The 23754-nt window shown below is 41.1% G+C and overlaps 2 protein-coding genes and 1 non-coding gene across 6 annotated transcripts; all 3 read left to right on the forward strand.

Annotated features, from left to right (window-relative positions):
• Positions 1-1127: 1127 nt before the first annotated feature.
• uba1 (ubiquitin-like modifier activating enzyme 1) lies at positions 1128-13726 on the forward strand. 2 transcript variants are annotated; one of them, XM_054785280.1, is made up of 26 exons: positions 1128-1323; positions 4074-4190; positions 4269-4327; positions 4408-4576; positions 5828-5962; positions 6053-6159; positions 6243-6333; positions 6462-6594; positions 6694-6791; positions 6936-7082; positions 7266-7442; positions 7600-7707; positions 7779-7859; positions 8144-8296; positions 8517-8682; positions 8747-8943; positions 9023-9087; positions 9449-9644; positions 9987-10061; positions 10141-10330; positions 10411-10496; positions 10583-10675; positions 10762-10953; positions 11246-11347; positions 11430-11530; positions 12677-13726. In XM_054785280.1, exons 2-26 carry the CDS (start codon positions 4074-4076, stop codon positions 12810-12812), a joined length of 3174 nt encoding a protein of 1057 aa, XP_054641255.1. In that variant the 5' UTR covers positions 1128-1323; the 3' UTR covers positions 12813-13726. The 2 variants fall into 2 exon arrangements, with proteins under 2 accessions (XP_054641255.1, XP_054641168.1); XM_054785193.1 differs by lacking the exon at positions 1128-1323 and adding an exon at positions 2542-2780.
• On the forward strand, positions 11062-11172 carry LOC129194651 (small nucleolar RNA U6-53/MBII-28). Its single transcript, XR_008573780.1, has one exon. It is a non-coding gene; the product is annotated as a small nucleolar RNA U6-53/MBII-28 (small nucleolar RNA).
• Positions 13727-14050: 324 nt separating the features above from the next.
• arhgef3l (Rho guanine nucleotide exchange factor (GEF) 3, like) lies at positions 14051-23683 on the forward strand. Of its 3 annotated transcripts, none has more exons than XM_054787547.1 (13): positions 14051-14303; positions 14408-14613; positions 14695-14745; positions 15133-15189; positions 15276-15383; positions 15450-15608; positions 15841-15903; positions 18261-18357; positions 20913-20989; positions 21089-21346; positions 21549-21719; positions 21930-22122; positions 23289-23683. In XM_054787547.1, the coding sequence occupies exons 4-13, from the start codon at positions 15160-15162 to the stop codon at positions 23534-23536; spliced, it is 1404 nt and encodes a 467-aa protein (XP_054643522.1). In that variant the 5' UTR covers positions 14051-14303; positions 14408-14613; positions 14695-14745; positions 15133-15159; the 3' UTR covers positions 23537-23683. The 3 variants fall into 3 exon arrangements, with proteins under 3 accessions (XP_054643522.1, XP_054643365.1, XP_054643438.1); XM_054787390.1 differs by having other exon boundaries at positions 14562-14613; XM_054787463.1 differs by having other exon boundaries at positions 14562-14613; positions 14698-14745.
• Positions 23684-23754: the final 71 nt, after the last annotated feature.

The following is a 23754-nucleotide window of genomic DNA, read 5'->3' on the forward strand; positions in this document are numbered from 1 at the left end:
CCGCACGGTGGCCTAGTGGTTAGCATGATGGCCACACAGTCAGGGAAGATCTGGGTTTGAATCTCCATTGGGCATCTCTGTGTGGAGTTTGCATGTTCTCCCCGTGCGTAGGTTTTCGCCGGGTACTCCGGTTTCCTCCCACATTCCAAAAACATGCATGTTAGGTTAATTTGTTAGGTATGAATGTGAGTGTCAATGATTGTTTGTCAATAAGGGCCCTGACTGGCGACCAGTCCAGGGTGTACCCTGCCTCTTGCCTGACGTCAGCTGGGATAGGCTCCAGCATACCCGCGAAAATTGATGGATGGATGGATTGTCCCATATCTTGACGGACAACCAGTCAGATGCTTCGGCTCAGGGCCGGTGAAATTTTTTACTTTTTTGTTCCATAACCCTAAGGATATTTTAAGAAGTTTAAAATGACTGTCTTACTGCATCCAACCTCAGGTGCAATGGCACACTGCAAGTGGCCTTGCTTATGCAGCTCAACAATCCGACCGTGATCAAAGAGAGAAAGTTTTTTTTGGCTTTGTCATCAAGAGATCATGACAATGTGAATACCAGACAGAAAATGACTATGAATCCGCATTTTTACCAAGGTTTTGGCTGTTAAGGCTGTGGTCTTAAAAACTTTTGATCAGCTGATGAACAGCCTATTTCAGCTTGATGGTTGTTTGCAATTAATTGCTCCAAATTTCTTTGTCCCACTCTCATTTCTTCTTTTTGCATTTTGAAGCTCTGTTAGAACCTCTGGAAGATCCAACAGTGCAAAATGTAAATTTTTGCAATTTTTCAACTGGTCTTAAAATTTTGATCAGGGGTGTCTGTTGACCAACACCGAGTAGGATTTGACAGCGCCTACATATCCCGTCGGACATTGCGAGCACTCTGGATTCGACCATATTTTTGAGGGCACGGGTGGGGGAAATTATGTATTGTGCTAAATAAAAAAAGGCTTGAAATCATATACAAGTACACAACTCAATACTTAGGAGTAGTTTATGTGATATTTGACATGAGGTAAGTTCAATCGTGAATTAAGTCATACGAGCCTTCCACTAAAAGCGCCGAGAAGACAAGATGGTCGCGCCTGTAACGTGCACATGTTGCTGCTTTGCTTTCTACTGAAATTGTGAGGGATTCAGCAACCACCGGGCAGGCAGCTGTCCAGCGGAAAAAACTCGCGCAGAGCCCGCCACTGTGACACACTTTCCCGGTTGCCATTAACAGCGGCTTAGATTTGTCACGCGGTTTGCTAAGACTTTTCTTTGGTTCCAGGCCTATTTTTAAGACTACAAATCAGGCAGAGTAATATCGGATGTGGTAAGTTGTGCACACTCCTCGTCAATGCTAACGCAAGCTAAGCTGCTAATGTTAGCAAGCTAACATAGCGGCACAAGATGGAAAAAGTCATTGGGAGGCTATATAGCTTGATGGCTAGCTGCACACAAGCTAACAACTACGCAGTGGTTTCCGTCTGGTTTACTGCTATAACACTATTCTATTTTACTTATTCGCGACTGCATGATTGTAATTATCAACTCGCCTTGACGAAAGCGCTTGTTGAAATGTATTTGGATATTTATGCGCAGAGGAGAGTGTTGCTATGGTTATTTATTCATTTGTAATATATTACAATAGTAGCTGGACAACGGTTTGTGCCAAAAGTTAAGCACATGCTCTTTGTTATTGCCATCTAGCTCCATTTGCTAGAACCTACTGGAACTATTTCATCGAAATGGATTGCAAGATAATCGTCACAATAGCACGGTAATCGACGTTACCAGTCACAGCATATCGAGCATTTTTAAGCCTTTGGGTTATGCTTCCTGCATAGGACATGTAGTAATGGTGCGCTGGATGGTTATGTTGCAGTGAAAAGACAAGTAGGACCTATAGCGACATGTGTACCCGAGAATATGCGGCCCTCACGTTCGGGAGCCTTTTGTCATTTACCAGGCACCCCCTCCCCCAATACTCTTGTTCTACAAGGAAACGTTACCCTTAACCTCTTATTTGGTTGAGGGCTCGTGTTCAGCATCATTATTGCATTCATACCTGTGAGCCATTTTGCTATTGCTTCCCTATCAGACTGCCACTGATGGTTTGCTTTTATTGAACTCCGTGGTTTTTTTGTTCAAAATTAATCTACTGGCCTAGCGTTGAAAACAATATTGTGGCGAGTAAGGCTTAAATGTCAAACATTTTATAAGTCGGCATGGTTAGTGCAAGCATTTTACACCCCAATACAATGCGGTGACTTGAGTCAAAAAGTGTCTTAATGGAGAACTGTGGTGCATCTGCTTACTTTGTTCAATGATTTCCAATTTTATTTGTGCGTTGAAATATCTGAATTGAATGGTGATGCTATTCATTGTACAGTTAATACTTTACATGCGTCCATGCCAGTGAGGGCGGGATGAATGGCGTTGGTTGTGCTTTCCAGCCAATAGCAAGGCGGCTTGTGTGAGCAGCGTGCTCAAAGCCAACCTTTCCTGTCGCATGTTTAGGCCAGTGCGTCACGCCCCCTCCGCCCCTTTCTCCAGCTGCCATTTTGGTTTTGTTCCCTGTTGCAGTCTTAAAGCCAGCCGTAGCTATTACATAGGAAAGCCTCGCATCGGAACCACATAGTGACTCGACAATAAAGCGCAAGGCCATCCTACTTGCCGCGGATCTTTTTCAATTTCTTCCTGCTTATCGACATATACCCAATCACTGGCATCTGAACATAACGGGAGAGGAGCGGGTTCGCATTGGAAAGGGCCCGGGAAGGATTATTGGTAAGAAAGGAGAAATCAATGGAGGCAGGAGTGGAGCGGCTAGAGCTGCTAGCGCAAACGAATCGTTTGTCACCGGCCGTGTTTGACGGCTATTTTTTCCCTTACCTTAACGTATAAGCCTCGCGACTTGCCGAAATGTCATTAGTAAGTTGTCCAATAGATCCGCAGTTAGCGCCGTTAGCTAGCAGGTCACATGCTAGCTAACGACGCTAGCTTGTAAAGTTGTGTTCCGCATCGGAGGCGATTGAGGCCTAGGGCGACCCTCTCCGACTCTTCTGGAGGTTTCTCACCTATTACCGTATCAATGTTACCGTTCCGTCCACTTGCCAAACGACTTCATTTATGAGTGACACGCAGCCTATACTTAGCCGGTCGACTCCTGTTGTTTTCTACGAGCCCTGACGCGTTTTTTGGGGCGTTTAAAGCTTTAAAGCCTTTGAGACGCAAATGAGCCAGCGTCAGGCAGCTTACAGTCGTGGACCGCACGGTTTACTTTCATTTTCACCTGCCATCCATTGTTATGATCACAAAAACGTTGTATTTTATATTGTATGCCCACTGGCTGCTGTTATTCCGAATCGTTAGAGGGATACAGGAAGTGTTTCGCACGGTAAACTTTGACTTGGCGTTCCCTTGGATGCAGAACTGGTTTGATCGCGGTAGTTGTATCGCATACTGCGGCCTGTTTCTATCCTAGAATTAGTTTGGCTGGATTGCTGCCTAAATCCTCACATACTTGGGCGCATTTCATTTTAACAGGACATTTGCGCGAATGTACTCGTACTATCGGTTTGTGTGTAGCTTGTCCTCATGTCCACACATGTGAGTTATTGTGAAGTGTTAACCGCAGTGAAGTTTGAGTGATTCAGCGCTTTTTTGTTGGAACGATGTCGCGGTTCTTCCAAATCCAGCTATACACAATAGAGCCACATAAACAAGACCTGCGCTGAGTATGAAAGCGGGTAGATAATGCTGCTATTCATGGCTCTTCTTAGGTTCGCTCTGTGTTTAGCAGATTTGTTGTTGGCTCTCAGCCAGCCCAGCTGCTCTCTGGCTAGAAATCCCTTCTCACCAAAATGAATGGTATCGTGTAGCATTTAGCGGAATGCTCATTATGAAACCACTTCATCAGTGACTTATAGTTCACATTTCTTCAAACTGCATAATTTTCTTGATCTTCAAGTCGCTTGCCATTAATAAATTTGTTATTGAGGTGATAATTAGGCTGTGTTGTTCCTTTAAAAAATAAAATAAAATAAAATAAAATAAAAATCTATTTCTGATGACCTGCAGATGTCCAGCTCGCCGCTGTCCAAGAAACGTCGCTTGTCAGGAACAGAGACGAAGACGGGATCCCATTGCTCCTCCTCAAACTCTGTCAGAACTGATCTGTCTCACACACCTGCCAACGTAAGCACATTTCCATCCTATAGATAGAATGTTAAGATTGGCCCAATTTTGACTAATTTCATGCTGTTATGTGTCTAGGGCATGGCTAAGAATGGCAATGATGCTGAGATTGATGAAGGCCTGTACTCCAGACAACTGTAAGTCTTCTGAGTGGAAACCATAATCTGTATCAAATATCATCATAGTTGTGCTCATTATACTAAATTCCTGTTTTTAGGTATGTGTTGGGCCATGCTGCGATGAAGCGCATGCAAAACTCTAATGTCCTCATCTCTGGTATGAGAGGTCTTGGAGTGGAGATTGCCAAGAATGTCATCCTAGGTGGAGTTCGTAGTGTCACTGTACACGACCAAGGCATTGCAGAATGGCGAGATCTTTCCTCTCAGGTCAGTAGAAGCATGCATTGCTAGTCTTTTTAATTTTTTTTCCATTTTGTTTCAACAGCAATTCTGTTTTACATTCATTGGGTTGACTATTAAATTTTTTTTCTGTGATTCCCATGCTATATTCCCATATGATCTATTTGAACATAGACTAGTCTGCACTTGTGCCTGCTCCAAAGGCATGCACTAAGCCTTGCAGGGATGCACTCTCTAACAACGACAGCTAGGGGTGTCACAAGATCTTGCAAGATTAAAACGTGACAAGATTTTTTGTTCTGAAAAAAAACTGTCTCATGGGGCACTGCCTGGGACGATAATAAATATATGAATCACACAATAAATGAAAATGACCTCGATAATTTTGTCGGCCTCAACATATTGCCATGTGCATGCGTGTCTGTTTCCCTCGTCTCCTGCCTCCAAACAGGCAGGAAGAGGGTTCACTATGCATTGGTTTCAATACTGTGACGACTTTGTTGCATAGAACATGCAAGGTAATGTACTAGAATTAAATTAGGTAATTGCAATATATTGTAATTTTTTTTAATTTATTCATTGTACTTTATTTAAAAGTAATGTTAAAATCTCATCTCGTCTCATTCTCGTAGACTCAGTCTTGTGTATCATCTCGTCTTGTGAACTGGAGTGTCTCGTGACACCCCAACGGCAAGTGCTGTTACGCACACTCATCAGCTTAGTAGACATGCTGTTAACCACATTGGTTTACCTTCATTCCAAAGCAGTTAGGACATGTTTGTTGCAATTTTTTCATTAAAGTAATTTAAGGATAAGACATTTACAAATGTTTTAATTGAAATTGTCACACACACACACACAGTTTTCTTTCAAAATTCTTGCAAGAGGAGACCTTGTGCTGCCTTCATCGAAAAAAAAAGTGTTGCAGGTGTTGCAAAATAACCTTAATGACCATGATAGACTGACCCAGATTTATCAGTGGGTGGCCTGTTAAGTTGTCATCACAGCCGCGCCATGGCCTGTTTTCCGACATTACATGAGGCTTTCAGTAGAATCATGGTCATCCATGAGCTTAAGTTGAGGCTTGAGGATTTATATTTTGTTTTATTTTTGATTGCTTATCACCTGATTGCCCCCTGCCATTTTGTCCATGGGTCCTTTTGAACATTTGGCAATAGTCTTATTATTACTTACAAATAGTGTAATTAATGCTTTAATTTGATGAGTGGCTAGAATGCACATGTCTGTGGCTAATGTCTTTTGGTTTTATGTTGATAGTTTTATATTCGAGAGGAGGATCTAGGGAAGAACAGAGCGGAAGTCAGTCAGCCCCGTCTGGCTGATCTCAACAACTATGTCCCTGTGGCAGCATATACCGGCACTCTCGCAGACGACTTCCTGATCAAGTTCCAGGTATAGCTTTGATCCAAGTTTAGTGCACCACTCAATTAATATGGAATGTACATAGCTATGTGCATAACTATTTCCATTTTTGTAACTTAGGTTGTAGTGCTGACAAACTCCACTCTAGATGAGCAGCAGCAAGTGGGAGAGTTCTGCCACAACAAAGGCATCAAGTTCATCATTGCAGACACCCGTGGCCTGTTCGGGTAAGATCCTGAACATCATACATACATTGTTCTTTGACTTTCATACAGTGACTGATGCTGACACCGGGTGTGTTGATTTGTAGCCAGCTGTTTTGTGACTTTGGTGAGGAGATGATTGTGTATGACACTAATGGAGAACAACCACTGAGTGCCATGATTTCTATGATCACAAAGGTTAGTCCTCCCAACTTTTTGTTTACCAAAACACTGTCCTTTTTAGAATAACATTTAGAATTCAATATGCATGTGTGTCAATTTTGACCCATTTTTATATGTATATAATTTTTTTTCCTGCCCCCCAGGACAGTCAAGGTGTTGTGACTTGTCTGGATGAGGCCCGTCACGGTTTTGAGAGTGGAGACTTTGTAACTTTCTCAGAGGTTCAGGGCATGACTGAACTCAATGGCTGCCAGCCGGTAGAAATCAAAGTTCTTGGTAAGACCTATTATCAGCTAAAGAAATATTGCAGTAGTTTTTGATAGAAATTTTACTTGACAACTTCGATAGAAATGTAACTTGACAACTTCTTTCTAGGTCCCTACACCTTCAGCATTTGTGACACAACGGGATTTACTGACTATGTAAGAGGAGGAATTGTTTCTCAGGTCAAGATGCCCAAGAAATTCACCTTTGTAAGTTGATGTATGCACCCAAGGTGGTGTAGTAGATGCTCCTTGACATGTCTGTTTACTCACGCACACTGTCAAGCAGTTACCTTCACAAGTGAACATATTTGAATCTAAATATGCTATCTTGTATTGATCTTTCGGCTACAGAAATCCTTGTCCTCCTCCATGGCTGAGCCAGAATTCATAATGACAGACTTTGGCAAGTTTGAGCGTCCAGGACAATTGCATGTGGGCTTCCAGGCCATCCATGCCTTCCAGAAAAAAAACAACCGCCTCCCTACACCATGGAACCAGGTGAACCACACTCCATGGCAGTGGCAAGAAAGCTATGCTTCTACCCAACCAATCCCTTTACATCACCAGTTTGATTCTTATTTGTAATTACCATTTTTTGGTCCATCTGACTAACTTCAACTCAGCTTTCTTTTAACCAATTTTTGGTACACAGTTCTAACTTTTGCCATCCTTGCATTTCAGGCTGATGGTGAAGACTTGTTGACTCTGGCTAAGGAGCTGAACTCTGCTCAGACTGGATCAGCCAAAGTAGAACAGCTAGATGAGGCACTCGTCAAAAAGATGGCATTTGTCGCTGCTGGTGACTTGGCCCCTGTCAATGCATTCATTGGGGGTTTGGCAGCACAGGAAGTCATGAAGGTTAGTAAAAAGCAGATTATCTACCTCAAAGAGAAATTCACAGCAATCTATTGGTAACTGACACTGCATATCTTACTCTGATACAGTCCATCAAATGCATTTGTTCAAGTTTTTTGCCATTGTTTCAATATGGCCTTAGAACTGTTTGTTCTTTTAGGCGTGCACTGGGAAATTTATGCCCATAATGCAGTGGTTGTACTTTGACGCCTTGGAGTGCCTGCCAGAAGAGGAGGGAGTTGTACTCACAGAAGAAGAGTGTGCACCTGTACGTGTTTCCAAGTCCCATGTACATATTGATGCAATAGCATTAAGCTAACAATTCCCCCCCACACACAGAGGAACAGTCGGTACGATGGACAGATTGCTGTATTTGGCACCAAGCTGCAGGATCTGCTTGCCAAGCAACGCTACTTCCTGGTGAGTCTGCCATCAAGATGCCATCCATTGGCATCAGTGGCGTTCTGTTGCTAAATTGATAGGTTTGGTAATGGCCATCAAAGGACCATACGCAGCTAGGAAATTATCTTAATAAAGTTGATGGACCTGGCATTTGTAATTTATAGCTATATTTAATAGCTCCCAAAAGTTAATGGGTTTACTTCAATAATTGTTAGGCAACTTTATTTCTTAAAGCCAATTTACATAGTGATACTTCCGTGTGCTTGAATTAATCTACAATGCCTGACATTTGATTATTCCAGGTTGGAGCTGGTGCCATTGGCTGTGAGCTCTTGAAAAACTTTGCCATGATTGGATTGGCCAGTGGGGAGGGTGAGATCATTGTGACAGATATGGACACCATAGAGAAGTCCAACCTCAACAGACAGTTCCTCTTCAGACAATCAGATGTTACGGTTAGTAGCAGTTTTCTTTTTAGTATCAGTTCTATCAGTATCAGCATCAGTTCTTTTCTCATCTAAGTAGCATTGATGCATTCTTGCTTAACCTGTGTACTGCAAATAGGGGAGACTTTACTGTAGTTAATCATTTGAATTATTGTAAAAATCAACATTTGTGCTAGTATTCTAGCAGATCATACTATTCCATAGCTCTTGTTTCTGTGTGTGGTAACAGAAAATGAAAAGTGACACAGCTGCAGCAGCAGTGAAACAGATGAACCCCTCCATCAAGATCACTGGTCACCAGAATAGGGTAGGCCCTGACACAGAGAGGATCTATGATGATGACTTCTTTGAAAGCCTTGATGGAGTAACCAATGCACTGGACAATGTTGATGCACGTAAGTAGGCACATATTTCCAATTAAAATTTCAATAAGTTTATATAACCTGTCTGTTTGTGCAGGTTTGTACATGGATCGGAGGTGTGTGTACTACCGTAAACCCTTGCTGGAGTCTGGTACTCTGGGTACCAAAGGCAATGTCCAGGTGGTGATCCCCTTCCTCACAGAGTCGTACAGCTCTAGCCAAGACCCACCAGAGAAGTCTATCCCTATCTGTACCCTCAAGAATTTTCCAAATGCAATTGAACACACACTGCAAGTGAGTAGACATGCATGTAGTGCCACCAGGCTCTTGAATCTAGCAAGTGATTGATCTGTTCACATGTTGCTCTCTTTAGTGGGCTCGTGATGAGTTTGAGGGCCTTTTCAAACAGCCACCAGAGAATGCCATGCAGTACCTCACGTAAGATAGCTTTTTATCTGCGACCAGTGAATTGGTCAACTACTGTACCTAGGCCTAAAGTATACGTTCCTCTGCAAAAGTACGTACTAATGTAGGAATTAAACAATTTTTCTGTAATACACATAAATGGAGGATAGGAATTGTCTTTCAAAAATGTAATTTGATTGAGCTTAGCTAGAACTGTTGTGAAGTAAGCTGCGTCCAGAAGCAATGTAGGAATGTTCATTATATCAAATACAATTAATAAAAAATAATATAATACAGTACAGTTTACCATAGCCAGCGGCTCAGTTTAACATGGCCCAACTAGGCTAGTGTCTAAAATTTACTTTTGTACCAATGTCTGTTGCTTGTCTTACAGAGATCCCAAGTTCATGGAGCGAACCCTGAAACTTACTGGCGGTCAGTCTGCGGAGTTGCTCGAGGCTGTTTACAAGACTCTTGTCACAGACTGCCCCCACAGTTGGGTCGACTGCGTAGCGTGGGCACGCAACCATTGGCAGTGCCAGTATAGCAACAACATTCGCCAGCTATTGCACAACTTCCCCCCTGATCAGGTACATATTTAACTAGCTGTAATGACTATTCTTGCTTGTTGAGTTGTCACTAAAGCATTCTTGGAATGGCACTTGGAGTGTACTTGACTGCCCAAAAGTATTCCAGCTGCATTCTCTTTATTGGTCAACCGAAACTTGTCACTTCACTCTGACAATGGGGGAGGAAAAAAAGAAAATACCCCAATATTCTGCATTTCCTTTTTATTTTTGCTATTGCTTTGTCATGGTTTACTGTTCCCATCTGTGTTGGGCTGATCTGAATTGTGCTGTGTAATGGAATTGTGGCTTAAGAACCTGTTTTGTGTGGATGAGGACCATTTTCATCTTTTCCCTGGCTTTCAGCTAACTAGCTCTGGAGCCCCCTTCTGGTCTGGTCCAAAGAGGTGTCCCCACCCCATAGAATTCAGTACAAGCAACGTAAGTAAAGCATTCCTTGTTTCCTCTTTAAAGGTGACTTGGTTCTTAACCATTCCAAATGACAAGTTTTGCCTTGTAGGACCTGCACATAGACTACATAATGGGTGCAGCCAACCTGTTTGCTCAGACTTACGGCATACAAGGCAGCACCGATCGTGCAGCAGTTGTCAAGATCTTGCAAGAGATTAAAGTGCCTCCCTTTACTCCACGGTCTGGTGTGAGAATCCACGTCTCTGATCAGGAGCTACAGAATAGCAATTCCTCTGTTGGTATGTAGTCATGCTGGGAGTATTGCTCATATCGGGGGCTTCAAATGAATTGCAAACCAACTACATTTTTGTTTTAATAGATGACTCCAGATTGGAGGAGCTGAAGGTCCTGCTGCCTGCCCCTGAGTCTGCCCAATTCAAACTCTGCGCTATTGACTTTGAAAAGGTACCACATCTGTCCTTGTATCTTCAGTTGAGTCTGAATTTGCTGTCAGTCCTTAACCTAAGGTGGTTTGTTCTACCAATAAACAGGATGATGACACCAACTTTCACATGGACTTCATAGTAGCAGCATCCAACTTGAGAGCAGAGAACTATGACATCCCCCCGACTGACAGACACAATGTGGGTGCTTGGATTTGTCAGACCTGTATTTCTTGGTTGGTTATTTTATCCCAATTTTAATTGTCCTCCCCTGCCCCATTACCCAGAGCAAACTTATAGCTGGCAAGATCATCCCGGCCATTGCCACTACCACAGCTGCAGTTGTGGGTCTGGTGTGCCTTGAGCTCATCAAGATCGTCCAAGGACATAAAAAGCTGGAGTCATTCAAGAACGGCTTTATGAATCTGTCCCTGCCGTTTTTCGCCTTCTCCGAGCCCATTGCTGCTCCAAAACACAAGGTAGGAACCCTGTGTGTGTGTCTCACTGTGCACATTGAGGCGTGCGTCTGTGTCTTCACTGTATGGACATTTCAACTGACACTTAAAATTTACACCGGTAATTACTACCTCCCATGATGATTAAGCCATGCTAATACTGATGCACCAGGCAGTTTGTCTGGGTGCAAGTGAGTTCAACTCACCTTCTCACACTGATTGCTTCAGTGTGTGCTGAGGAGACAATTTGACCACCTACTGTTGACTATGACCAAACAGGTTATCTGATTATCCCATCCTTACATTGTTTTGACAGTACTATGAAATCGAATGGACGTTATGGGATCGTTTCGAGATCACTGGGCTCCAACCAAATGGAGAGGAGATGACACTGCAGCAGTTTCTGACCTACTTTAGAGTATGTACCTATCTGGTCTATTTGGTACATTTGTTTGCTTCAATTGGTTTATCATACTAAACCCTGTTGTTTTTGTTTTAAGAATGAGCATAGGTTGGATATCACCATGCTTTCTCAGGGAGTGTCCATGCTCTACTCATTTTTCATGCCTGCTCCCAAACTTAGAGAGAGACTTGAACTGCCGTAAGTACAATTTTTCTGTGTCATGTCGTCAACGGTTGCTTATGCATAAACCATACCTGTCAGCCCTCCCCTTTTCACCGGGAAACTACCGTATATTGCCTTTCTTTCCCACACCCTAACCACTCCTCCACCCCACACTTGCCGTTCGTGTTAATGGTTTCCTGTATTTTAACTTTAATAGGGGCAAAAATCCTTTTCAGTTCTGCCGGAGCAGCACATTCGGGCAACATCGACGTAATACATTCTGTAGACGGTAAAGTCAGGCCTTCACAGTAAAAGAAGTGCACCAGTAAAATAACATGGTTGCACCTAGGTGTGGGCTGGTTACCGGTTTACCACAGTATGAAAGTCATGATTTCAAAACCACTACAATTTTCATCCAGTATGAGAGAAAGTGGAGGTCCAGCGCGGCCAATATGTGGAAATACTTTGTCAAGTCCTGTGTTATTCCACTGTGCGCCAATGTGTTGAAACGTGGACTGTGGCTTTGACTACATTACCAATAGTAACAAATACATAACGTGGAAATAGATGTGAAACTTGGTCAATGTCTTTATCTTGTGGGTCGCCACACAAGCAAATTCATCAAAACTCAGCAAATACACAATCCGACCAAATACACAATCTGACTCTTAAAACAAAACTCTTGTGACCTGAACTTTCACCACACTGAAATAACAACACTCTTGAGCCGCTTTGTGATTGCATTCACTTGCGTTTTCCTTTGCATTTTGCTTTGTTTTTGTTTTTTTGTGTGAAGTGGATAATATTTATGGTGTTGTGGCTTGAGTTGCAGGATTAACCACAGTAAACATAATTCAGTTATTATACAGTCATGTTGTGTTATAATGTTTAAAAATTACTAAATTCAATTATTATTCAACAGAACTTTTTCTCTTCTTTTTAATAAACATATTTCAAAAGAACACATTTTAGAGCTGCAATGAAATACCAATATTATCATACCGTCAAAATCTCAAACCGGCCCATGCCTAGTTGCACCACAGTAGTCGGGACTTTACACCAGAATCTCCCCCTTTTTTTCTTTTTTTTTTTCTTTTTTGAACATTTGCCTTTTAATATATAATATAATACAAATGTTGACAGATCTTCCATAAACTTGTAACTATCCCCTATGTGTTGCAGGATGACTGAGATTGTGACCAAGGTGTCTAAAAAGAAGCTGGGCAAGCATGTCAAAGCTCTGGTGTTTGAGTTGTGCTGCAACGATCTGTCGGATGAAGATGTAGAAGTGCCGTACGTCAGATACACCATCCGCTGAGCTCCACGTTCGATCTGCCTGCAGGAGGACTGGGGGTGCTGGAGGAATATGGGGATGCTTGTAAATGAGGGGTTGAGGTTATTTTTGGCCCAAGATAGTAGGGGGTTCAAGTCTTCTTTACTGGATCAAGCAATCTTTTTTTTTTTTTTTTTTTAAGGCCTGTGGTTTGTGTTAACCGGTGCCTCTGTGTACATAGTCCCATTGAGCTGACTTGCTGATAACTGTGCGTGAGGAATCCAGTTGTGCTCTTCTCTGAGAACAGGGCTCTTGCAAGAGGCGGGAAACTGGACCTTCTGATATTTTGAAGAACCTCAGTGTTCCGTTTTTAATTCTAAGCCTTAGAGGTTTGTTACTCAGCCCATCTAGTGTTCATTTTAGGTATCCTCGCAAACTTGGACACACACACTCTTCTGTGCTCCAAGCCTCGCCAGACCCCTCACATTACAGTTTCCATCTTATTACATGTCACATAGTCAAATGTTAAAAATAATCATAAAAGTGACATGTAAGTACAAATTTTATCCATTGACTGTTTCAGTGCCCAAAATTTTACAAACACCAGTTTTAAATTGTTGGGTCACCGGATGACCAATTGAACCTCAGCTGCCTCCCCAGCACAAATGTTAACCCCTGTCAAGTTGAATTGATTACCAGGGGCTTTCAGGCACCTCTCCTCAGCACACTGTCTTCACGGGGCGGGGGAGGCTCTTGCACATGACATCTGTTTTCGCTCTTTCATGTCTTGTTCTTTTTTGTATTTTTTTTTTTTTTTGTGGCCTAATTCAATGTTAGGCTCACAAAATGTCTCTCTACCCTGTAAACTCCTAATGACACCACAGTGTAAGCAAGGTAATATGTATCTTGATATGGGAGCACTTAGCTTGATAGTGAATAAATGTCAACTCATGAATGAACCTGTGCTTGTGTTTTTCCGGTTGTGGAAAGTACCGTAATATCAATTTGAGAACAGTTTAGCAATCAATTTTATCATGCACTGGCTCAAAATACTCCTACACACTCAATAGCACAGTACAAATGCTAACCTCTTGAGTCCAGCTCTGAACCCTGAGGATTTATTTGTATAAATTGGTTTATAAATGTAATCACTTCCATATTTTTCTCATTTAATTTAGTTGCAAATCAAGTTTGCTTTTGCAAGTCTTCGCACTTCCTCTTGCCCACCAAGCATGCAGCTGAACACAGTTGCGTTCAGTCATGCACTTGCTGAGTTCAAGTGATCTGTTCAGTTTTGTACCCTCCCAGGGAGGAGAGCATACATTTTGAAGTGCGGCTCGAAAGGATGTGGTTTAGTGTGAGAAGGAAGAACCAGATGAGGAAGAAGTTGTGCTGAACTGTGCAAAACGGGCCTTGTACTAAATGAACGTTTTCTTCTCAGCCTTTAATTTGTGGGTGAATGTGAGTGATTTGTGATGATGCTTTGATGATGAAGAAGATGGAAGTGGAAGACCTCTGTGAGACAAGGACATTCTGGTAAGTTAATATGTTTGGGAATTTTTTTTGTGACTGTTCAAACCTGTTTGTTGCTACTATTTAGTCATGTTTACTTTTGACTGATTCCAACTTTGTTTACACAGATAGCATGGAAGCAAATAATTACAACAGATTCTTTTACGGGAAATGAAAAGAAGGCAAACTAATCTGACACAATTCTTGCTAAAAACTTAATTAAAAAATATATAATTTACTGTTTTTGTATAGCAACCAAAATAACTTGAGTAACATTCTTAGGTCACAGAGAGTAGGAGAAACGCCGTCTACCACCATCTGTGATCATGCTGGAGTAAGTCTCCATCACCCCCTGGCTCCTGCGTGTTAGTGTATCATTGATAATATAGAACTCAATATTATTGTCTCATTTTAGAAGAAGAGAAAGCAAGACTCAACCCCTGAATCTGTGCTCATAGTCACAGAGGTGAGTTGTTTGTCTAACTCATGTTGATGTCTTCTGTAACCAGCGGATGTTAGTCAACCTGACCTTGGTAACCACAAAAGCTGTAAGCTCAATGTTCTGCTGCAAGAGCAATATGTTCTGGATTCTGGTTCCGTCATACTTGTTTTGTGAGTCGTATATGTTGCTGCTGCCACCCAATTTAAAATGCACCTCATTTCAACATTTTAAAAATGTGTCAAACAGCAGCCATCTTGTATTTTACTACAACACGCATGTTTTCAACACTCTTCCTTTCTGAAAGAGTCACAGGAAATGAGGGCCACACCACGCAACATCTCTTGTTCCACTTTCCTCAGCTCTCATGTGTTTGCCTCCTTTATTGTGTTTTGTGCTCTTCTGTTTTACCAGGATGAAGAGGAGGAAGAGGAGGGTGAAATGTTGCCTGAGCACATGAATGACTCAGAGGTGAATTTTCCATGTCAGTAAGGGGCCACCCTGATGAGCTGCATGGCTGTATCAAACGGCTTGACTCTTACCATTTTTCATTGTAGGAGCCCTGTAACAAACGGGTAAAGCCTGTGGTAAAGTCCAACAGCCTCACGGGGGTCATCACCCCGGTTAAGACTCCTGCTCTCAAACGCATCGGACAGTCAATTTCGGTAACGCACAAACTCGTTCAGAGTCCCATTTAACATATGCACTCATTCATCTGTCCGTCCTTACAGCGATCTATTAGTTTTCGCACAGAGGCTCGACCTTTGCCCACGCCGTCTCTACGATCTCGCACAAAGGGCTCCTCATTTCCACGGAGGCGCAACAGCCAGTGCTGGAGTGACACGGTGGAGAGCCACCACCTCACTGCCAAGGAGATCAAACGTCAAGAGGTGAAACTAAATAAAAGTAAACCAACTACTTAATTGTCATGTTATTGTTGGGCAAACTGACTGCCATCGACTGCACACAGGGATTATAAAAGAGGATGTGAGCTGGAACAGTAGGCGCAACTTCCTTTATCGAACAGTCAGCTGCAAGAGCTCACGTCGGCCCATTTGTGCATCACACATTATGCAAGTGTGGGTTTTTGTGTGTCAACGTGCATTCTCGCCTCTTTTGCAGGTGATCTATGAATTGACTGAGGGAGAGCGGCAACTCATCGAAGACCTCAGCCTGGTTAAGAAGGTACACAACCATAAGCATCTCTGTGCTTCAGTACATGTTTCCCTCAATGAACCACAGCCCCCAGTGCTGACAGCACTCATGCAGTCCCAGACCATGACACTATCACCACCAAGACTGCATTGATTGATTGATTGATTGAAATGTTTATTTTGAATATTTGAATCAGATGCAAAACAAACCAAAAAACACACTTTTCCTCTCAAAACACAATATAAAAAAAATTGGAATAAATTAAAAGAAACATACTCGATTATATATTTGAAAAGGAGTGAGAAGAAGTAAAACTTATTTACTCCCACCCCCTGTCCTTCAGCAAATATCAAATCAACTTCCTTCCATCTCCAACACATGCATACATACATACATACATACATGTACACATTCTGTATATCCATGTACAGTCACACTTATAATGTGCCATACAAGCCCAGTGCACACAAATACAAAAACAAATAACACATTTGCAGCTAGTGATCCATCATCCTCATACCTCTTAAGAATAATATTTTTATACATAATTTAAAACTGCCTCATATTGGTACATTACTTCAGTTCCACACAAAATCCCTTCAGAAGTCTCAGCCCGCATACTGATAAACAAACGTTTTCTGGTGGTACGAAATCTCGGTTCCTTAAAGTTACATTTTTTCCTTAGATTATAACACACTGAACAATTGCTGAGTATTTCCTGGTAATAGCTTAATTTTTTGCTTTGAACATTATTTGTGCTGTTTGGTATTGTACAATGCCAGTAAGCTTGAGTAGCTTTGACTTAAAAAATAATGGGTTTGTGTGTTCCTGATAACCAACTTTGTGGATGATCCATATTGCTCTTTTTCTGAAGAATAGTTAATGAATACAATTATGTTTTGTAGTTGTTGCCCCAAACCTCAGCACAGTACCGCAAATAAGGTGAGACGAGTGAACAGGATAGCGTGTGGAGTGATTTCTTATCTAAGACCTTTTTTGCTCTATTTATTACTGCAATGTTTCTTGATTTTTTTAAACTCTGTACATGTTTGATGTGTGGTTTCCAGCTAATTTTATCCTCTATAATCACCCCCAAAATGTATTTGATTTCATAAACGCTCTCAATTTCTAGTCCTTGTACATGTATCTTTAACTGTGTGTTCATTCTATCATTTCCAAATAACATTATTTTTATCTTTACCCAAAATTTAACGAAAACCTGTTTGTCAAACCATATTTTTAATTCGTTAATTTCTGTAATTATGTCTGTCCTCCTGCAATTTTTCTATGTTATCCACAGAGTGAAAAATATTAGTATCGCCAGCAAATAGTACAAAATGCATTAGCTTAGAAACCTTGTGCATATAATTTATGTACAAAATAAAGAGTTTGGGGCCCAATATAGACCCCCGGGGGACACCACAAACAATGTCCAGATATGATGAGGAACAATCACCCAACTTCACAAGCTGTTTTCTTCTGCTTAAATAGCTTTTGACCCAATCAAGCACTATTCCCCGATCCCATTTCTTTCTAGCTTCCTGATTAAAAATGTCATGATTGATTGTGTCAAAAGCTTTCTTTAAATCTATGAACACATCTGCCACATATTTCTTGTGGTCTATAGCATTTGTAATTAGTTCTATTGCTTCTGTTATTGCCAATGTTCTTGATCTATTTGGCCTAGATCCATACTGATTCTGTTCAAGTTTATTGTGTTTTTCCAAGAATGAGTCCAATCTTTTGTTCAAGAGTTTTACCAGTATTTTTCAAAACTGGTAATAATGAGACTGGTCTATAGTTAGTGAAATGATGCTTGTTTCCAGTTTTATATAGAGGTAAGACCTATTTTCATTTTATTTGGAAATGAGCCAGTTTGAAATGAAATATTACATATGTATGTTAATGGTTTGGAGATGCCCTCAATGACCTTTTTCACCAACGACATGTCAATATCACTACAATCTGTAGATGTTTTATTCTTGCTTTTAATGACAATATCCAATATTTCTTGTTCTGTCACAGCTTTCAGGAATAAAAAACAAGGATTTCTCTCTGGTAGATACTTTCCATAATTCCCAGGATCAGGGATTTGCTTTGCTCATTCCGGTCCAACATTTACAAATAATTCATTAAATCTATTAGCTACTTCATTCATGTTATAATATGAGTTCTACGTATTCCTGTATGTTGTACACTCGTCTATATTCTGTTTTTTTGTCTTTTTTTCCAAGGTTTGTATTATTAATTTTGTATTGTTAATACTGGGAGATGGTCACTAATATCATTAATCAATAATCCACTAATTGCCCAATTATCTGTCATTTGTTAATATGTTATCAGTCATTCTCTTTAATTTGACCCTTTACCTCTGTGGATGTCCCCAGGTGTACTATGAGCCAATGTTGAAGTTGGATATCATGACCGAGAGTGAGCTCATGCAGATTTTTGGCACTCTGGACTCTCTCATCCCTCTCCATGAAGGTCAACAATCACTCTCGCTTGCATGCATGTTTTACATACACTAGTCGGCTGCAACATTTGAGCAAACTAGAGAGTTCCAATACAATAACTGTATTGAATATTTGTGTTTTTTCAAAGATAGTAATATGCACAAGTCACTGTTACGGATAGTGATGTATTCATTTTAAAATGTTTATAATTGTGAATGTATTATACAATGCTGCATTGTATCATTGTGATAGAAGGGGTTTCTAATAGTTTGTCTTAGAAACATGAGAGAAAATGGCAAAAGTGTTCTCAGAATGATGCACTGCATTTCTATATTGCAAAGTACAACTACAATAATACATGTACAGTCATCCCTTGTCGCAGTTAATTGATTCCAGACTGAACCACGATAAGAATTTTTGTGAAGTAGTATTCAATATTAATAAATGAAATATTTTTGTAGGTATGGCATAGAAAACCTGGTTACAATCTTCTAAATACGGTTTTTAACATGAAATAATACATATAGTCACCATTATATTTGTATTACCCAATATAGTAGATATAATCAGAGAAAATAAGACATCCATCCATCCATCCATTTTCTGAAAATAAGACATATTAGACATAAGTAAAATAGCATGGACTCACACGTTAGCAGTTCCTTGATTTTTTTCTGGATAGCTGTACTTGCTGCGGTGGCTATTGTCTCATCAATGTACTGTTGTGGTGGCTTTAAATGGCTTTCCACTCGTATTACCCAATATAGTAGATATAGTAAGAGTAAATAAGCCATTTAAGATGTAAATAAAACTCCTGTTTGTGTGTCACAGTAAATATGTTCCCTGCCGGACTTTAGTGGCGGGCAGGCAGATGTGTAGAGGACAGGAAGTGAGGTCGGAGTTTCAGAGTTGAGTTTTAACTTGTTGTGGGTTTTGGCCCCCAACAGTAGCCCTATGTTGTTATTATGACTATTATGTTAAATGCCTTTTCTGGTGCTTGTCTCACCAAACACTGACACGTAGTGGCCAATGTAGACAGTAAATTTGTCATTAGTATGCTTCTTCTGCTTTGTATTTGTATTTTAGTTCATTTAGACATTTTCATGCTTGAAACTGCTTCATTTAGGCAAGAACAAGTACACTTTACTTGTATGCAACCACAAAACAGCGAACATTTATTAATACAAGGTGTATCCAGTAGTAGTAAAGGATCCAGACACGTGAAGGTCAGTCATGGCATCCCACAGGGTTCTGTGCTAGAACCTGTATTGCTCAGCCTTTATATGTCCCCCTTAGGCAATATAATTAGAAAACACTCCATTAACTTCCGCTGCTATGCAGATGACACACGACTGTACTTATCAATGAAACCGAACCAAACTAGTCAGCTGTACAAACTCCAGGCGTGTCTCAACGACAAAGCTGGATGACCTCAAACATTTTACTATTAAACTCAGATAAGACTGAAATCATGGTCCTTGGTTCCCAGCACCACAGAGACAAGATTGCAAATGATATTACTGCCCTAGATGGTCAGTCAGAAACCTTGGTGTCATCTTTGATCAGGACCTTTCCTTCCTAAATACGACAAGTGTCAAAAACTGCATTCTTCCATTTATGAAACATAAACAAAAATCAGCACCAGTACAGTAGACGCCCCTACAAGGTAAATAATCCGTTCCAAGAACCTTTATGTTATAGGGATTTTATGTTATACGAAGCGTAAAATACATGTAAATAGCCTAATTCATTCCAAGATCTTCCCAAACTCACACCTTTGGGCCTTAAAAATATTCAAAGTCCACCAAATATGGTGGGAAAATATAAGAAAACAGCATAAACATAGTAAAGTAACATTCCAATATAAAATAAGGTAATAAATAAGTTTGATTATTGTTTGTATGGTCGATGGGGAACGGCCCTATAGTCTAGCAACATCACTTAATTTCATACCACCGTCATGCTTCTGGATCATTTCCTGCTTTGTTTCGATCAACAACTTTTCTCTTTTTTTCCTCTCACTTACACTTGGTTTAGGGCCCATGGCCACGGTAATTTTAACACAAATAAAAGTAAAGAAATTAAGAAGAGATTTCACTGCATGCAAACTAGTGCACTAGGGCGACTAAGATGAGGAAGGGAGCTCACACACCAACATGGACGCACTGGATAAATCAGCCAATGAGATAAGAGCGTAGGCGGTGCCCCGATAATGTAACGTTATGCGAGGTACTACTGTATATCTTGCAGAGCTCCTAGAACCCTATCAACTCAGGAAAACACTGCACTCCCAAAATGTACAATTTCTTGCATCTCCTATATTTTTTTAGAAGTAGAATGGGAGTCAGATCGTTTAGTTATCAGGGTCCTCTGTTGTGGAACCATCTTTCCCACTCAATCTGGGGAGCACACACCCTCTCTTGATTTAAAAGTCAACTCAAAACTTACCTCTTTGCTAAAGCATATAGGTAGAACTGACCGCTGATACGCTGCTATGTATCAGAGACACTCCTCTATGTTCCTTAATGTTTTGTCAAGCGATTAAATGTCAGACACTAAAACCAGCCTGTCTTTGTTCTGTGACAGATCTGCTGAGCCGTCTTGAGCGTCTGAGGGGGTCGGAAAAAACTGTGGGCGAGGTGGCTCCCACACTGATGAATTGGGTTAGTATCTTGTAGAATCTACTCTCGCCAATCCTGTAAAGTATATGTATTTATCTCTCTGAGCCTTTCACCTCTTAGCATCTAATCTCATCCGAGTAGTTCCCTTGCCTGGAGGCCTATGTCACATACTGCTGCAACCAGGTGGGTGCCAAAGCCTTGCTGGACCAGAAAAAACACGAGAAGAGAGTGGAGCAGTTTTTGCGTCTGTGCCAGGAGTCGTCATTTAGCAGGAAACTAGACCTTTGGAACTTCCTGGATCTTCCTCGAAGCCGTTTGGTAAAATACCCGCTGTTACTGAAAGAGATCCAGAAATGCACTCCAGCAGAGCACCCGGATGAGTTCACATTACCTGATGCAGTGAGTCAATGTGAATATAAAAACACTATACAACACTACTGTATATTGCATGGTTGAAAAAGCCTAACATCCACCTTCTGAACGTAGATGCTACTTTTATGATACAAACACATGAAGTTGGTGCCATGGTTATTTGTGGACTACAACTGATATAATGACTTCATCCAGGCTGTTTAAACTTAATTATTTTATTTATGCTTAGCTGGAACTCATCCAGAGCATTGTGGCAGAGGTGAACAAGAAGACGGGAGAGGCTGAGTGTCAATTCTACCGGCGGGGGCTCACCTACCTTGAAGACTGCCAGAGACTACCAGAGATCCAACAGTCTCGTTTCCTCTACTGTCATGGGGAGCTCAAGAACAACAAGGGCCAGGTAACAAGTACGAGTATGGAGTCTTTGCTTCCTCTCATATTTCGCTGACTGACTCAAACCTTCAATCAGTAACATAAACAGGCTAATTTTGTATAATGCTGCTAACAGACACTGTGTGTGTGTGTGTGTGTGTGTGTGCGTGTGCGTGTGCTTGCGTGCGTGCGTGCGTACACGTGCGTGTCCGTGCGTGTTTGTGTGCTTGTGTGTCAGCGGGTGCACGTGTTCCTGTTTGAGCTGGCACTGGTGTTGAGCAGACCGGGAGAGGATAGGGATGGAGGTCACGTGTTCCATGTCTACAGACAACCTCTGCCAAACGCCTCCTTAAACCTGGAGGTGATCCCAGATGGAGATGCAGGTGGAGGGGGCTCCTTCAGAGGAGCCTTCACAGGGGGAAATGATAAAGGTAAGGCGTATGCATCTCACAGAAGTGTGTCTACCCCACATATTTCAGCAACCATTAGGGTACCGTATATCTTCTTCAGATACATTATAAAAATCAAACTGCTTGTATAGCAGTATGGATTTACCGTCCACTGAAAATGACTCAACATATAGCCATTACTGTCTAAATAGCTGGCAACTGGAGTGAGTACCAAGATAATGCCAACAGTCAAGCATGGTGGTGGTAGTGAGCTGTGGTTCATTGAGTTTATTGAGAATTCCCACATGTATTTTGACATTGTGAAGGTATGATATGGTTTATTTGTTTCGAACATGCTTAACAAGTAAAATTTAGGCGTATCACATGGTTACATTTACACAATTCAACATGCCTGAAAAGGAGTACAAAGAAGCAGATCTTATTTAATACTACCCCTTCACCATATCAGTTGCTGATAATTCATTCACACCATATCCTTTACATGTTGACAATTACAATATCTCATTTGCTTACATTTTGTCATATTTTTGTTTAATTTGAGTAGTAAAATAGGAATCATTTGTTAATACAGTATGTAGAAAATAAAATTTGTGAGACATCAGATCAAATAAAAAAACATACCCGTGCGACCCTAATAAGGAGAAGCAGCATAGAAAATGGATGGATGGATGGATCAAATAAAAACAAGTAAAGCAAAGACACTGAGGATCCCTATGTACTGATAAATACTGGAGTAAAAAATTTTGACTGAATTACCCAAATCGTAAGTAATTTTGGGTATAAATTGTGCAATAATGATAAGTGAATGAAATTTGCTGCTTAAAATGGTTGAATTTGATATTATTTGATATTAAGTGATATTATTCCTCAAGCTGCATCAAGTCTATGTGAGTTGTGTGAGATATCAACGGTGCTCACACTAAATATTGGCACTTGTTCAATGTGAGGGGTACTTACTTGCGTTGCCAACTACTTAGACAATGGGTGCGTGTTGACTTTTTTTCAGATGACTGCAATTCTGTTGCTGACATTTGATGGGTGTTCTCACTTTTTTGAGACAATGTACATAAGCACACATGATGTATATGAATTGGTGACATTTTGGCGTGTTATCGTCACATTTCAAGCCTGCAGATGAAACAAACAACCCTACCCTTACCTCGCTTCCGTGTCATTTGCCTTTCCAGTGAAGAACTGTTTTCGTGTGAGCAGTAGGGGGCGCTCCAAGGCCCACTCGTACAGCCTGCAAGCCAATGACTCCTTTAGTAAGCAGCAGTGGGTCACCTGTCTTCGCCAGGCCATGGTCCAGTCTCGAGACAGGAAGGCCCAGAGCAGACAGTTGCTGGCTCCTCCCCACTCTGACCCTGCTCTGTGTCACATAGCCGGCCTCAGCCTCAGTTCTGATGCTGAGATGGCAGATGTCACCAGCCGCTGAATGATGAGGTCCTCTTGGGTGTCTATTGACACACACTTTGTGCAAGAATTAAACAAATGGTTGACATGTTGGGTGCATCCTGAAACAGTATTATTGAATGTAAATTTAACATGAGTCAATGTTGTCTTTTTAATAAACTGACACTTAAAAGTTTGTTGAAGTACGAGTACACAAAGGTGCACGGTCTTAGTAGCCAACAATAATGAGAGTGAGAAAAG

This window comes from Dunckerocampus dactyliophorus, chromosome 1 (genome assembly GCF_027744805.1).
Source record: "Dunckerocampus dactyliophorus isolate RoL2022-P2 chromosome 1, RoL_Ddac_1.1, whole genome shotgun sequence".
In the NCBI taxonomy this organism is placed as follows: domain Eukaryota; kingdom Metazoa; phylum Chordata; class Actinopteri; order Syngnathiformes; family Syngnathidae; genus Dunckerocampus; species Dunckerocampus dactyliophorus.